At 39.8% G+C, this 15,494-nt stretch overlaps 1 protein-coding gene across 2 annotated transcripts; it reads left to right on the top strand.

The window, feature by feature from the left end:
• Nucleotides 1-265: 265 nt before the first annotated feature.
• LOC116502853 (hepatic lectin-like) lies at nt 266-7,173 on the top strand. Of its 2 annotated transcripts, none has more exons than XM_032208811.1 (6): nt 266-377; nt 484-604; nt 4,577-4,651; nt 5,062-5,213; nt 5,877-5,989; nt 6,650-7,173. In XM_032208811.1, the coding sequence occupies exons 2-6, from the start codon at nt 562-564 to the stop codon at nt 6,813-6,815; spliced, it is 549 nt and encodes a 182-aa protein (XP_032064702.1). In that variant the 5' UTR covers nt 266-377; nt 484-561; the 3' UTR covers nt 6,816-7,173. The 2 variants fall into 2 exon arrangements, with proteins under 2 accessions (XP_032064702.1, XP_032064701.1); XM_032208810.1 differs by lacking the exon at nt 266-377 and adding an exon at nt 2,645-2,746 and having other exon boundaries at nt 498-604.
• The last annotated feature ends 8,321 nt before the right edge of the window (nt 7,174-15,494 follow it).

The following is a 15,494-nucleotide window of genomic DNA, read 5'->3' as shown; positions in this document are numbered from 1 at the left end:
CTTAAGCAGCAAACCATGACTTTCTACCTATGTGCGCCTGCCTTTACAATTGTTCTGAAATTATTGTAATGCAAATTACAATAACGAGCTGCCTACTGCTATAACAGTGAATACATTGGTCAATATTACATTGACGTCTATTCTATTCCAATCAGTTTTTTGTGCTAGTCTTAATACCGGAAATGTGTGGGATTCTTTGCTTGTTTACAGTTCTTTGTCATCAGTTTTATTAATCACTGGTCTTGCTCTTATGAAGTTGGTGGATGAGAACAAAGTGTAGGCTTTTATATAATTAAGGAAAACCTGATGACATTAGCAGGATTCTTTTAGTTCTCCCATTCATTATATATAGGGACATTGTGATTTTGGTGCAAGGAGTAAGTTTTGAAAGGTGGCTATATTCTAAAAAGAGATGAGCAGAAGGGCAGGAAAGCTAAGAATCATCCTGAGCTAATATTTAACTATTATTTATTTATTCTTTAGAGCAATTTCAGCAAAACCACAAAGTCCCTATTTGGGGAAGTGTTTCCAAATAACGCAAAAGATGCACAGCTTTCCAAGATGGATGAAGAAAAATTTGCAGATGATTTCCGGACATATAAAGGTATCAATATATCTTCCCATTCAAGATGTAGTGTCTTTCTAAATGAGATATAGACTTATCCTGGAGGATCCCTTGCCTTCCTATCAAGCTTATCTATAATCAGCTTTTTGAAACCTCTTTTCCAAATGACTCAAGAAGTGTGTTGTGTGGCAACTAGGGAGTTAAACATTTTTATGACAATAACTGATAGAAGTTTGTCTAGTGCCTATCCAGTTGCCTTTTCAGCACTGGGTAAAAATCTTCCTGCTTTTAGAATTCTTTTATACGCCATACTTCAGATGACTTTCCTGCTTGATATGAAGTTTCATATTTTATGTTCAGAGTTCCTTAATTTATTTTTCCACACATAATCCCATCTTTCTTTTCCTTTGAAAGCAACTAGGTTTCAAATAAATAAGTTGCTTGAAGTGAGACTTCCAAATTCCCACTTATCTAAAGTATTTATTTATTTGCCGAAAAATAACAAATAGGTTCTGTAGATAGAAATATCTGAAGAAAAACGAGGGGTGACAGCATTCAAGCAGTGGCATGAATGGGTTTTTTTTAATGACATGTTTAGACACAACAATTCCAAACTGCATCAAGAGTTTGTAGAGCAGTGGCAATCGACTTTAGATTTTTGCTCCTACTAATCCCACACAATATGATTTGGTACCCAGGTATCCTCAGGATTCCCTACTTTGGTTAATACTGGCCTGATCAATTAGCTCTAACAGGAAGAAGATATTGCAAATCCCACATCGAGAAGTTCAGGGAGCTGAAGTGAGACGGTGCTACATTTCTGTAGCATTCCTGACATTGTGTGTATAAACAACTCTTTCTCACAATCTTAAAATTTGTAGACCTCATCCCCAGAATTCAACAGCCAACAATGCTGGCTAGGAAATACTGGGAATTGAAGTCCCCACATTGGACGGAAGTTGCTACGGTTGAGGAATATTGGTATATAGAGTAAATATGATTACCTTGACGGAGATATATAGGAACTGTTACCCAGGCAAAGGAGACTAAAACATTGGTTGAGTGCTAAACTACGAGATAACCTTCAGAGGCAGCTCAAAGCAGACATTCCTCCCTAATTCAGTAAAACTGTAAAAAGGAGGAAGCCGCATAGCAGTCAATCTCAATAAAAAATAGTTTTAGCCTGCGGAATCTAATTTACCTAGTGAGGTTGACCCTGAACAAAGTCTCCCCATAGAAATCAAACTGACTCCCTCTGTTGGTGCTTCAGAAGCTCTTCAAGGCCCAACTGTTTCAAAGAGCCTTCCCTTAATGTGAACATTACTATTCTGTTTTTATTTCTTTTGTAGCATACATTGTACAGGAATGGAGGCAAATATATATTGTACAATTTCAATTTTTTTATTTTTCTGTCTTACCAACCATAAGAGATGAATCAATCTCACAAAAAGTGAGGAAAATGAAACTTTGTTTACAAAATTGAAATGATACAATATGAAGCATAATTTGCAAAAAAATTTCATTTTCATCTCTAAATTAGTGATCATGGGGGAAGGGCAGCTTTAAAATTATTTTGTGTTTATATGACAAATCAAAATGGCTTATTAATGGCATATCCCCTCCCAAAAAATGAATAAAAAGAAAATAAATCTTGAGCTCAGTTTGAAATTGAAATAAATTTGAATTTGAAATACTGTCTGCCCCCTATTTTATGATGATTTTTAAAAAAATCAAGGACATATACCAACTTACACTTAATTTCCACTTGCTTTTCTGGTATACCAAGAGTTTGGAATGCAATTTCCAGCATGCTGTTAAAAATAAGCCCCTTAACCTAAAGCCCATTCTAAAAATAAATGAGAAGACCTTTATGGAATCCAGTTGGTCTACAAAACAAGGTCTGTAAACCATTTATTAATGAAAGGTTCATTCTCCAAATTGTTGAAATAAACATAAGGTTTCTGAGAAAGCACATAGCTTAGGCCAATTCTCTTTTTTGCTGTAAGGAACGTCCACAGAAAATCCTACTCGTTAATTGGGTAACATTTCTACATTTTCATTCTTTCCTTTCATGTAAAGGAGGAGGAAACCTGATCCCAAGATCATTCTTTCCAATTTATGTGCTATTGGGTCTCTCTTATTTGCTAATTCTCATTGGCTATGCATTGTCCTTCTCCAAAGGTATGTTTTCTTCCTATATGTTTTGCAATATTTCATGTAATAAAAGAGGGAATTTCTAAAGAAAGCTGAGAAACTCAGAGCAGGTTTCCAGTTTAGCCTCTTTGATTTTTAGCTCAAATGGCCAGAAGAATATTGAGCAAGATGGAGGATCTTTCTGGTAAATTAGGTGTAAAAGGAACACTGGATAAATTTGCAGCATTGAGCTAAAACAGCCTTTCTCAACATTGTATCTTCCAGCTGTGTGATACTCCCTGCACAATCTAGGGATCTTGGGAATTGTACTTCAATAGATTTCAGGAAGGCTTCTTAATACAGTTAGTCCTTGACTTACAACCGTAATTGGGTCCAGAATTTCCATTACTAAGCAAGGCAATTGTTAAGTGAGTCACACCTGATTTTGTGATCTTTTTTGCTATGGTTGTTAAGTGAATCATTGCAGTTAAGTGAATCATATGGCTGTTAAGTGAATCCAGCTTCTCCCATTGACTTCGCTTGTCAGAAACTGGCTGTGAAGGTCGCAAATGGAGATCACATTATCCCAGGATGCTGCAGCCATTGTAAATACATGCTGGTTGCCAAGTGTCCAAATTTTGATCACATGATCATGGAGATGGTTCTGAGTGTGAGGACCAGTTGTAAATCTCTTTTTTCAGTACCATCGTGACTTCAAAAAAACCCTAATTGAATAATTGTAAATCAAAGACTACCGTAAGCAGCCTCCTGGCTTTATAAACTCTATAGGCCTCTGTGGTACTGAGATGGAAATGAAGGCATGGTTTTGAGGAAACTCAGACATGGAATCTAAGGTTAGATCAGTCATTCTCAATCTAGAGCAAGGGTTCAAACTCACAATGTCACGTTGTCATCATGGGACGTATTGCGACTTTCCCCCCTTCATTAAACTGGGGTGGGTGTGGTCCGCACATGATGTATCCTGCCCACACGCCACGAGTTTGATGCCCCTGATCTAGAGCCTTCCGGTTATATTGGATTTTAATTCTCAGTTGCTCCAGACAGGACAGCCAGATCAGACAATCTGGGCAGTGGTGAGTTGCAGGCGGTACGCCCCGGTACGGGTGTACTGGAGCCTACCCGGAGCACCAGGTACCATTCTGGTATGATGCTCCCGCACCGCACACTTCCATGTGGACGCCGACAGGCCCGTTCCAACCGTACCGGTTGGAACGGGAACCAGAACCCACCACTGAATCTGGGGATATATGAAAGTTGGTATCTAATACATATCTGCAATGTAAGTACAGCTTTAATCCTGCAAAGAATTTGCCAACAGCTGTTCTTGTTCAGTTTTGTATTGTCATTTGGTGGAATTTTATCATTAAAAACTGAGCTTGACATTTCCTTCTCATTCTCCAATGCCATTCCCACTGCTCTTTGTTAGCACATTTGTATCCATACAATATCTATTGCAGAATGGTACTATAAGACACAGTATAGGATTGTATCCTTCGTTGCTGAGCACTTGTTATGTATTATTGTGGATAAATGCCACTTTTCAGGAAAAAGTCTTATCAAATCAGTGTGTAAGGTGCACAAGTTATTAATAAAACCATAGTTAAGTAGAACTTTGGAGATGGTTTCCACTGAAACATTGAAACCATCACCCCAATGATGTTGGGCAACCCAACTGGAACAGAGTCTGAAGTGGGCTTTATCTGCTTGCCTTTTCTTCCAGGAAGATTCCAAAGGGCCATTAGTAGCAGTAGTGACCAGAATGAAACAGTCCTACAAGTGAAGCTTCTCTTCTGATTACAATTCTGTTCTTACTATAAAAAATGACATGCATTTCTTTCCCTTCCTTTACAATATTAGTCTCAACAATTTCATCCGAAGTCAACAAGATGGCAATCAATTTTTCAAAGGATAATTTCACCCATGACTTTCTCTGTAAGTTTCTCTGTTTCCCTTTCTGGTCTCTACTTCATGGGGTAATTCTGCTCCAGGGTCTTTTGGGGGGGGGGGGGACAATTCTGCTGCAGGTCAAGAAACAGTACTGCAGTGGTTCCCAAACTTGGCAACTTTAAGACTTGTGGACTTCAACTCCCAGAATTCTCCAGCTAGTTCTTCTGGCTGGAGAACTCTGGGAGTTGAAGTCCACAAGTCTTAAAGTTGCCAAGTTTGGGAACCACTGCAGTACTGCTTTAATGCATGTCTCTGCAGGACATATCTAGCTTTGTCTGTGCAGATTGTTTTTATCAGTCCTTATCATCAGAACAATTTTCTTGCTCTTGCATGCATTGTCAAGCCAAGCCAGTATCAATTTTTGACTTTATTTTTTTTCTCCTTCTGTTACTCAGTGTTCCCGTGTGGTGCTGATACTAGACAATGGGAATATTTTGGTGGAAAATGTTACTACTTTTCCCTGAAGACAGTTCCTTGGAATGAAGCCAAGGCAGACTGTGAACCCAAACAGTCACGGTTGGCCATCATTGATAATCTTGGAAAACAGGTAAGATGGGACACCTACAAATGTGATGTAAACTTTCTTCCCAGGACATAACAAGCACGGAAAAAGCTAAGGTAAAATTTGTTTCCTATCTTATGTGCCTTGCTCTGGTTCAGATGGCATTCACTTCTAGAGTTTATAATGTTATTGAAGTTCGCAAGTCTGACTTGGTGAAAAATAAAAGAAGGAATCTGGGTTTGTCTTAATAAGTCAAATGTGTTTATTCAGCTGAATAAAGTTGGATCCTCCTAAAGGTGGAGGAACAGAGTGTGAGGCAGATATATATACATTTCTTTGCTTTCACTTAGTTACATAAGGGAAAGCTGGCACACAATAGATCATAAGGTATAGAAATATAGAAATTATAAAAATAGTCAAGCATGCCTTCTGTGGTTTTGGTCACAGGCCTAACCCTTAGGCTAGAGGTTTCCCGTGAAACTTTCCTTGGCCTCAAAGGTCTGCTGAGGCCTAAACTTTAGCCTTGCCATCTTAACATTTGAGCAATCATCAAATTTATCAGATTCCTGATCAACAATAAGAAGTAATTTGACCGCCATTTTTCTCCCTTCTTCTGTTTTATGTTTACAAAGGAAATAGCATTTAAAACTCTTATACTGCCACAATCCAAATGCCATCATTCAAATTTCTTGGATTTTTCTCTTGCAGAATTTCATACAGACTCGGACCAGAAATGAACGTTATTGGATTGGTCTCCATGACCAACATACAGAAGGAGATTGGAAATGGTTGGATGGCAGTAATTACAGAAATGGCTTTCAGTGAGCACTTCCTCCTCCTCCTTGTTGTTGTTGTTGTTGTTGTTGTTGTTGTTAGAAAAGTTGGGGAACACATGGCTCTTCAACTGTTGCTGAACTTCACTTCCCAGCTGCCAAGCTAGCACTGTCAAGGCTGAGGGATATATTGAGAACTGCTATTCATTACCAATTGAATGGCTACCATTTGCTCACCCACATCATGAATTCAACTTCAATTCCATTTTTTCCCAATATCTCTGAATTCTGACAGGCAGAATAAGTGAAAGACTGGCTTCAAACATCATACCAAGCTATAAAATGATTTTATGTTGGCTTAATATGAACTCAACCAGCAATCACTCATAGCAACGTAATGCCTCTAAACATCCTTTAGATTTGTAATCCTATAATCACAATCCTATAATCGCTAAAATAAGACACATAAATCCATTTATTTCCAGGGAAGGTGAATTGGGGTCTATACAGTTTAGGAAATCTATTTCACAGTGAGTCTGATGAGGAATTTTCACTCTCATTTAGAAACATTTATCAGTAAGATGTTTACTATATAGAAATGTTTAGGAAACAATAGCATGATGGCTCCAGAGATAAGTTTATTGAATTTGAGATTATTTTTTGACTATTGGAGATAAAAACATGCACCACCTCTTGTTTCCATCTCAGGAATTGGAAGAGTGGTGAACCCAACTTTTACCAGCGTGATGAGGAGGACTGTGCCCAAGTTTCGCTTAATGGTGAATGGAATGCTTACAACTGCTTATCCGACATCTTTTACATCTGTGAAAAGTCCAGACCGAGCACACCCAAAGCTACCTCAAAGCGGCCCTGAGCCTTGAAGCAAAATGTCTAGATAGCAATTTGGGAGGAAAGACTGCAGCCCTCGCATCTGACAAAGAAGCACTACACTTTTGTTAGATAAAGATCTCGATTTAACATGGAAACAGTACCATATTGGTAGCTCTGGATTATCTGGCAATTTCTGTAGCTAAATCAAATTATGTATGTAAATTTTCTAAGCAAATGTTTCCTGCAATCTGGAGGAACCAAATACTAATCTATCCCAGAAATCATTACATAAGGGAGATAAATTTAATGCCATTGGGCATAATATAAATGTTCTTGCTATTGCTATGTCATTATACGAGTCACTGAATAATGTGAAAATATTAAACTATTTTAAAAAATCACTAGTTATACCTCATATTTGCACAATTGTAAATACAACCACAGGGGGAAGAAGATGATGCTGTTAAAATTACCAGGGTTCAAGCATTGTATTAAGACATATTTACTATGTGTTACTGAATAAGCCACAATTGACTTTGTACAACAGGCTACAAGCTAAGCCATAATGTATAAACTGTAACAGTTTATTACATGACATGCTAACACAAAACCAGTGGTGGGTTTCAAATTTTTTTAGAACCTCTTCTGTGGGTGTGACCTGCTTTGTGGGAGTGGCTTGCCAGCCATGTGACTGGGTGGAAGTGGCTTGGCAGTCAGGTGACTGAATGGGAGTGGCTTGGCAGTCATGTGACTGGGTGGGTGTGGCCAACTTGTAAAATGTGGTGAAACTCACTTAACAGCGCTCTTGCTTAGCAACCAAAATGTTGGCTCAGACACGCTGGCATTTGAAGCACGCAAGTCTTAAAGCTGTCAAGTTACAAGACCCTTGCACCTCTAATCCTTTAGGGAAAAAAAACCCAGGGGTGTTTAAACTTGACAGCTTTAAGACTTGTGGACTTCAACTTATTTTATTTATTTTTATTTATTTTACTTTATTTGTATGCCGCCCTTTACCCTGAGGGGACTCAGGGCGGCTCACAATTCAGAATTCCTCCTCTCGCTCTTCATCTTGATGATGTGCGGATGGGTGGGGGGAGGGAGCTGGAACCGGTTCTAAACGGCACTGTAGATTTGTGGAACCTCTTCTATAGAAGAGGTTAGAACTGGCAGGAACCCACCCCTGCACAAAACCTAACACAGCACGTAATGGTTTAGTCATCCTGCTGCTTCCTGTGTGATTCTGTACTCCAGTTATACAAATGAAAGCCAAGAAAACACATTGTTTCTTAGACTGCAAAAGGCCAAAGTATGTATCAAGCATGAGTTAGGTTTTGGTCAGGAGGATTTGATGCCATGTTAGTTGGTAGGTTTGGACCACACATGAAGGAGCGACAAGGTCACATCATCTCTGGAAACCGCTTTGGACATGTGCAAATCAACATCTCCATCTAATCTCACACATTAGCAAATCAAGGAACTCTTCAGGATGGGACACATTCCCAACACACACTTTCATCATGTATGAAATCACACAAGACACCAGTTCAACCAGTGATCTCCTTCCACTTTTACAGACGAGTTTGTATATGTTTTCTTTCCCAATAAGCATTGCTTTGAATCTTAGCATGGCAAGGGACTGTAGACAGCAACCTTTCAGCTCTTAGAGCACAGCTGTCAGCATCACTCCATTACATAATTAGGAAAGAAAGACTAAGAGACTCCATGGGAAGGAAATCCAAAGTACTTTTACTAATTATAAATGGTAAGCAAGCAGTTGCAAAGCAAAGTCTACTTAATTAGGCGCGAAAGCAATTGATATATAGAATAGCCCATTCCCCACCCCTTAGGATCATAGCTCCAGGCCAATCATAAGTCCTTCAAGTGTCAGGTGTGAGATAACTTCAAAAGGCATCACGAAGATGGAATGTCGAGGCCGTTATTCTACGCGGGAAGGTCTCACGCATGCGCCATCCGAGCATCTCGAACATCCTAGAAGACTCCTCCAGCACATTAATTAACCCCTCCCAAATACCAGCCCTCCCTCCCCGTTTCATGGCAGCTGAAGCAACAGCAAGGCAGAAGCTGACAACAGCTTCCTTTGTTACCCACACTTTTTTTTTCTTTTGTTACCCCAAAATCTCCTATCAAAAATACTTTTTCACCACTTATCAGAAAGTTCTTACTTAAACTTTCCTGTTGTGATTAGGCCATGGGTTCATGTGTCATTATGGCTTTTACCAAATTTGGGATAGTTTACTCAGGTTTGGGAACCACTGTGTTAAGATGCTAAATCAGAGACTTGTAAAATTTGGTGAAACTCACTTAACAACACTCTTGCTTAGCAACCAAAATGTTGGCTCAGGAACTCTGGCATTGAAGTGTGCAAGTCCTAAAGCTGTCAAGTTACAAGACCTTTGCACCCCTAACCCTTTAGAAGAAAAAAACCCAGGGGTGTTCAAACTTGACAGCTTTAAAACTTGTGGACTTCAACTCCCAGAATTCCTCCTCTCGCTCTTCATCTTGATGATGCGCGAATGGGCGGAGGGAGGGAACTGGAACCAATTCTAAATGGCACTGTAGATTTTTGGAACCTCTTCTATAGAAGAGGTTAGAACTGGCAGGAACCCATTCCTGCTAAGCATCTTTTGAAGAACCTATGACTTGACTGACAAATTATGGGGAGCCAAGGTGGCGCAGTGGTTAAATGCAGCACTGCAGGCTACTGCTAGATTAGCAGTTCAGCGGTTCAAATCTCACCGGCTCAGGGTTGACTCAGCCTTCCATCCTTCCGAGGTGGGTAAAATGAGGACCCAGATTGTTGGGGGCAATATGCTGACTCTCTGTAAACCGCTTAGAGAGGGCTGAAAGCCCTATGAAGCGGTATATAAGTCTACTGCTATTGCTATTGCTATTATGTAAACGATGATTTATTTAACTTATTGATTTACCTATATCAGATAGAATTGCATGCTTTTGTAAAATAACATTACTAATAAGCTATGGTTTTCAAGCCAGTGGCTACACTCGTATAGCAGCTGAGTCAAAACCAAAAAAGTATCCTAATGCCATACATGAATTCAATCAACATTATTATAGGTCCGGGATGGCGCACCTATGGCAGGTGTGCCCGAAGTGGCATGGTCTCACTTGTTCCTCTTCTGGGTTTCTGGCATGCATGCGCCAGAATGCTGATCAGCTGGCGTTCGTGCATGCAGCAGTGCCTGAAATTGGAAGAGCTGGCCTTCCGTTTTCCTATGTGAGTATGCGCACTGGCAGCTGATCAGTGCATGCACATGCACAGCAGTAACCGGAAGAATTACTGGCACTCCAGAAACCAGAAGTTCATTTTTTGGCGTGCACATGCCCCCTGGGCAGCTCCTTTTCCTGGTCGTGTGTGTGCAAAGTGCTTCCTTTTTGGCACTTGGTGCTGAAAAGGTTTGCCATCACTGCTATAGGTAATCTTTACACCATACCACTCCCCAGTCTCTCATTGACATGTTTTAAACTAGACATGCTAGACCTTCATTCCTCCAACTTCTAAACACAGAGAACAGGGACTGAACATCAGATGATTTTCTTTAGTTGACCAATAGGAAAGTATACAAAAATAACATTCAATCCATGCCCTGCCACGAACCAGATCACTTTGTGGGGTATTAAAATCCCTTCACATCATGCCCATTCCAAGTAACAAATTAAATAAATTGCTAGCCTATCTTCATCCAGGTTTTTACAATAAGATGCTTGCATTTCTTGGAGGAAAAATATCTGAGCATTTACTATAAGGGCAAAGATGCCTAATCACCCTCTCTCTCTGCTGTACTTAAAAGCCCCTTATTAGCTGCTGAAAGAGAAATAAATGTTGGCACTTTTGCATTTTAAAAACTTTTACAAGCGGCTATAAACATGGCTGCATGATGAGATTAGGATTAAATCAGTATTAGATTAGGGAAAAGGAGAATTACGTTCTAAATAATGCCTATAGGAAAGAAGAAGAAGAAAAATCATCTAGAGGCAATTAAAAGCAAGAAGAGGCACCTTGGCCCTTTTATTCCAAGGTCTCCTACTTCAGACCATGCAGGATCATGAATCTTCAGGCACCATCACCATACACACTCACAGTAAGCAGAGAAAAGCAGGACCCTTAAGAACTCAGTGTAGTTTGTTGCAAAGTGGACATTATAAGTTGCAGCATTCACAGGAGGGGTGAGTAGGGGACAAATAACAAAAATAGTATCGGGCTGACATGATGTATACTTCTTCCTCCCTTTTGTATCTGCATTGTAGTGTACAAAAGAGGAACAACTTTCACTGCAATGTCATGGCACACCTGAAAGTGATGGATCTATGGTCACATTGATACATATATGAGCAACTACAGAATAAGGAATTCAGCCCACCTTCCCTTTTCCCCCCTCTCCATATATACAAATGATTCTCGTACAGGGGTTAAACCTGGTTTGCTTTCTCCTACTCTTTACTTAATCAGTGTGTGGGTAACAGATTCACACAATACTTGAGCCAACCAGAAGTAAGATTTATTAAAAGTTGTTTGCAAAGGCTAGTGGAACTTTAGCTGGGCACAAGAATAGAAGTCTACACCCAGTTACAGATCTTAGCATATTTTATACAATTCAGCATATTTTATACAGTTCAGCATATTTTATAGAATTCTATCACTGGCCACTTGTCCCTCCTTGCCGGTTGATAGGCCCAGGTCAATCACCTATAACAGTCTGCCTATAATCTGCTATTCTACGTAAACTTTAAAATTAGTTATGCCTGTGTTGCTAAGCACCTAGCCCCTTCATTTCTCATCTCTTTAGTATTCTCCTATCTTGTTTTTCTGTACAACTCAGTGCCTGGTACATATCTCAAACCAGAAGCTGTGTATATCCAGGGTTCACACATTGGGCAAATATGGCTGTGCCTTGGATATGTAATAGTGTGGCTATACTTTTAAAATACTAACTCTAGATAATTTGAACAAAGAATAATAGTAAGAGCCAAGGTGGCACAGTGGTTAAATGCAGCACTGCAGGCTACTGCTAGATCAGCAGTTCAGCGGTTCAAATCTCACCGGCTCAGGGTTGACTCAGCCTTCCATCCTTCCGAGGTGGGTAAAATGAGGACCCAGATTGTTGGGGGCAATATGCTGACTCTCTGTAAACCGCTTAGAGAGGCCTGAAAGGCCTATGAAGCGGTATATAAGTCTACTGCTATTGCTATTGCTATTGCTATTGATATATAAGCTATATGCTAGTCTACATTGTGGAAAATTACAACTTATTATATTGCATCCCATATTTGTAGATTTGTAGATTTGTAGATTTATTATAATTTATAGGCCGCCCTTTTCCCTGAGGGGACTCAGGGCGGCTTACAAAAACACGGGAAAGGGGGTACAAAGACAAAAAACATAAGACAGTACATAATATTAAAAAATAGAGCACAACATTCATTTACTTATTTACTTATTACCTTGTTGGGTAAACTTTTATTAACTCTTTATGTCTTTATTCTGATAATAATAACTTTAAAATATCTCCTGCAAGTGGAACAACTTGCCTCCAGAAGTTGTGAATGCTTCAACACTGGAGGTTTTAAGAAGAGATTGGACAACCATTTGTCTGAAAAAATATAGGGTTTCCTGCCAGAGCAAGGGTTGGACTAGAAGACCTCCAAGGTCCCTTCCAACTCTGTTATTCTTCTGTGACATTGGTCTTTTTGCTGCTCCCCGCCCCTCCCCCCAAATACATTTGGTCTGATCTGGAGCTTTGTCTCCTTCAGCAATGGGGTGCCAAGCTCACCGTATCTGCTTCACCTAGAAAACTATTCCTGCTTTATTTATAATAAATTAAATATTATTCAGCGAAACAGAAAACAAACTACAAAAGATAAAAAAAGTGCAGGAAATGGAAGAAAACAGAAAAAAAGAAAAGAAGTGATCCCCTCCCCTTTCTTTCTCAGGAAGTATAGTTAAGATTAACCAAGGAACAATTCCAAGGCTCAGCAAATAACAGACATCAATCCTAGCTGCATTTTAAAGTGGAACCAGCAGCATATGTGTTCATTTATATGCAGAGAGAGAAAGAGACAGAGGGACAGAGAGGGGGAGAATTTGCTGGGAAGTGAAACCCTTCCAGCTATTTTTTTTTCCTCTTTAGGGACATGTGAACAGAATAATCGATCAAGCACAGGATTCAAGCAGTTGGGAAAGGCAAGGATGCCTCCCTTTAGAAAAACAAACAGCTCGAAAGAGTTTCATCCTTGTAAACAGGAAGATAGCTTTCTTTTCCATTTCTGATTTCACTGCAACAGAATCAGAAATAAATAAGCTCACCTAACAATGGTATCAAAATAGCCTCCCCACTGCAAATTTTCAGAAGTGTACAAAAGTATCCCCTGTGAGAACATATATTTCTGTTATTAATCTCATATTACATATTTGGGACGATGCGCATTGCACGATATCAGCTGAATGGAGTATATTATAAGCCCTGTAAATAAACAAATACATTATAAAATGTGGAGGGACTTTCTTGAAAGACTGTCCTTTACCATTACCCATAATTCCCATTATACTGATACCTCTTAGATCACAGGTCCCCAATCCCCGGGCTGCAGCCCACTAGTGGGCCTTGAGCCTTTTGGAACCGGGCTGTGGAAGTGGCGGGCAAGCAGTCCCTACTTCCACGAGCCCTGGGCAAGAGCGGGCAAGCATGCTCCATTCGCGTGAGTGACGAGCCCAAATGCAGGAGTGGGCTTCTGAGGCTTCGCGGGGGGGGGGGGGTGTCAGGAGAACCTCTAGCTAAGATTCTGTGCAGCTCAGAGAACCCTCAAATCCCACTCCTGGCTGGCCCTGCCAATCCCACCCCTCCCAGGAGTCCCCACGCACCCCATTTTGATTCGATTTTTTAACAAAGACAGACTGCTAGCTGAAAGAGAAAGGGGAATATCAGATCAAGAATTTCTGTATAAATTCATGTTCATAGTTTGAAGTTGAGATGGAAGAGAAATTAAGAAACTAATTAAATTGGTTGTGATATGTGCAAATGGTTGTGATAGGTGAAAATTGTTATTTTAAAGGGACATTTTTACCCAAAGCAGTAAACCATTTATACAATTTAAGGCACATGGTGTGTGTGGGTGTGTGTACAAAATGATAATTCAAATATTTATATTTTACCATTGCCATCAGAGGGTGGAGTTAATTTATAATCATAAATTATATGGCCAATGTTTGTACTGCAGATGTCCTGCGAAGTTGACATAACTCAAGCATAAAGAATCCACTGTCTTTCAAATTTTTGATACACCTCTTAACTCCCACCAGTTCCAGCAAATACAATAAGCTATGAACCTTGATAGAAAAAGTATTCAAGAATTCCAGGGACTGCCAGGCTTTAAAGTATGACATTAAAAAGTGACCGAGAGATTAAAAATTAAAATAATTTATGTAGTACAGGTATAAGATGTTATTAGACATACTGTGCCATTTTAAAAGCACTGCACACATTTCTGGACATCTGATCTAGGACATAGCCTCTGTTCTGAAGTCCGTTCCTCTTCCTGAATAACTAAAAAGTTGATATCTTTTTAACAAGCACAAAGGTTACATTTACAAAAGTGCATAATTTTCAAGGCCAACCACATTTTATTGTTTTTAAGCACCAGCTTATTTGCTTAAAATCTGACACAACAAGTTTTGGCTTTTAAAAAATAGATTATCTGAAGTTTGTATTCCACATTATTTTTTTCCATGAACTCTGAAACCGATTAACTTTCAGACAGGACTTAAGTTATGGATATTCCATCAAATACTTCATTACAAAGCCTACTACCTGGTGCTTCAAATGCATACAGAAGCTTTGGGAGAGGCCTGCACAGGCCATTCCGAAAGTGTGGTCTCTGTGGTTAGGCTTAAAGTGACAGAATGGAAAAGCTATTAAATTCTTAGGGAATAATATCATGCTATTGAACTCTCTTTAAATTTTGATTTAATTTCTGTTCTGGTTCCTTGGTGCCAATACTTTTTGGAAAACTGCCTGGCCATTCTACCAAAAGCCAAATGTGATCCTCAGATTGAAGAAAAAAAATCATCCTTACACTATTAGACCTGAAATTAGAGTCAGCCATCATTTTATATTATCCATATTTGTCATATTACCCATGGAATGCCTTTTCCTTTCCCATCTTACATCTCTGCTCCCAACCACCTTTGCAGCATTGTAGTACTGATCCAGCTTCCCCATGTCACCACGTTGGTTCTCATTAGCATTACTATGAGCAGAGAAGAAGTGGGTTCCGGATCCTGTTCCGACCGGTACGGTTGGAACGGGCCCGGCGGTGTCCACATGGACGCATGCAGTGCACTCACACATGCGCGCAGTACGTGCATGCATCTTAGCACCTCCGCAATGCTCCAGCTGCTCAACGGAGTGGAGCGCAGGTGCTGTACGTGCCATGTGCATGTGCAGAAGCACTGAAGACTTAAAAAGACCAGTAAGGAGCTCGGGCATTTGCATTTGCTAACCTCAACTGACTGTAAGTAAGCAAATTGTACCTGGTTTGCCAGCTGTGTCCTTTCCTGGAAAAATAAGAACTGGCCCATTGTAAATATCCGGGTAACTTCTAGACTTCATCATTGCAAAATACACTATACTTCTGTTCATATTAAACCATAGTGTGATCTATACTTTTTTGGTTTGAAAAAACCAAA

The sequence above is a fragment of the Thamnophis elegans genome, chromosome 2 (genome assembly GCF_009769535.1).
Source record: "Thamnophis elegans isolate rThaEle1 chromosome 2, rThaEle1.pri, whole genome shotgun sequence".
Classification (NCBI taxonomy): Eukaryota; Metazoa; Chordata; class Lepidosauria; order Squamata; family Colubridae; genus Thamnophis; species Thamnophis elegans.
This window is presented reverse-complemented; position numbering and strand designations above follow the sequence as displayed.

Bases quoted from the DNA above. Each gene is read 5' to 3' on its own strand.
- LOC116502853 (XM_032208810.1), top strand. From the start codon at position 562: ATGGATGAAGAAAAATTTGCAGATGATTTCCGGACATATAAAG. The intron at 5,214-5,876 runs GTAAGATGGGAC...TTTCTCTTGCAG, and splicing joins TTGATAATCTTGGAAAACAG to AATTTCATACAGACTCGGAC. The intron at 5,990-6,649 runs GTGAGCACTTCC...TTTCCATCTCAG, and splicing joins AATTACAGAAATGGCTTTCA to GAATTGGAAGAGTGGTGAAC.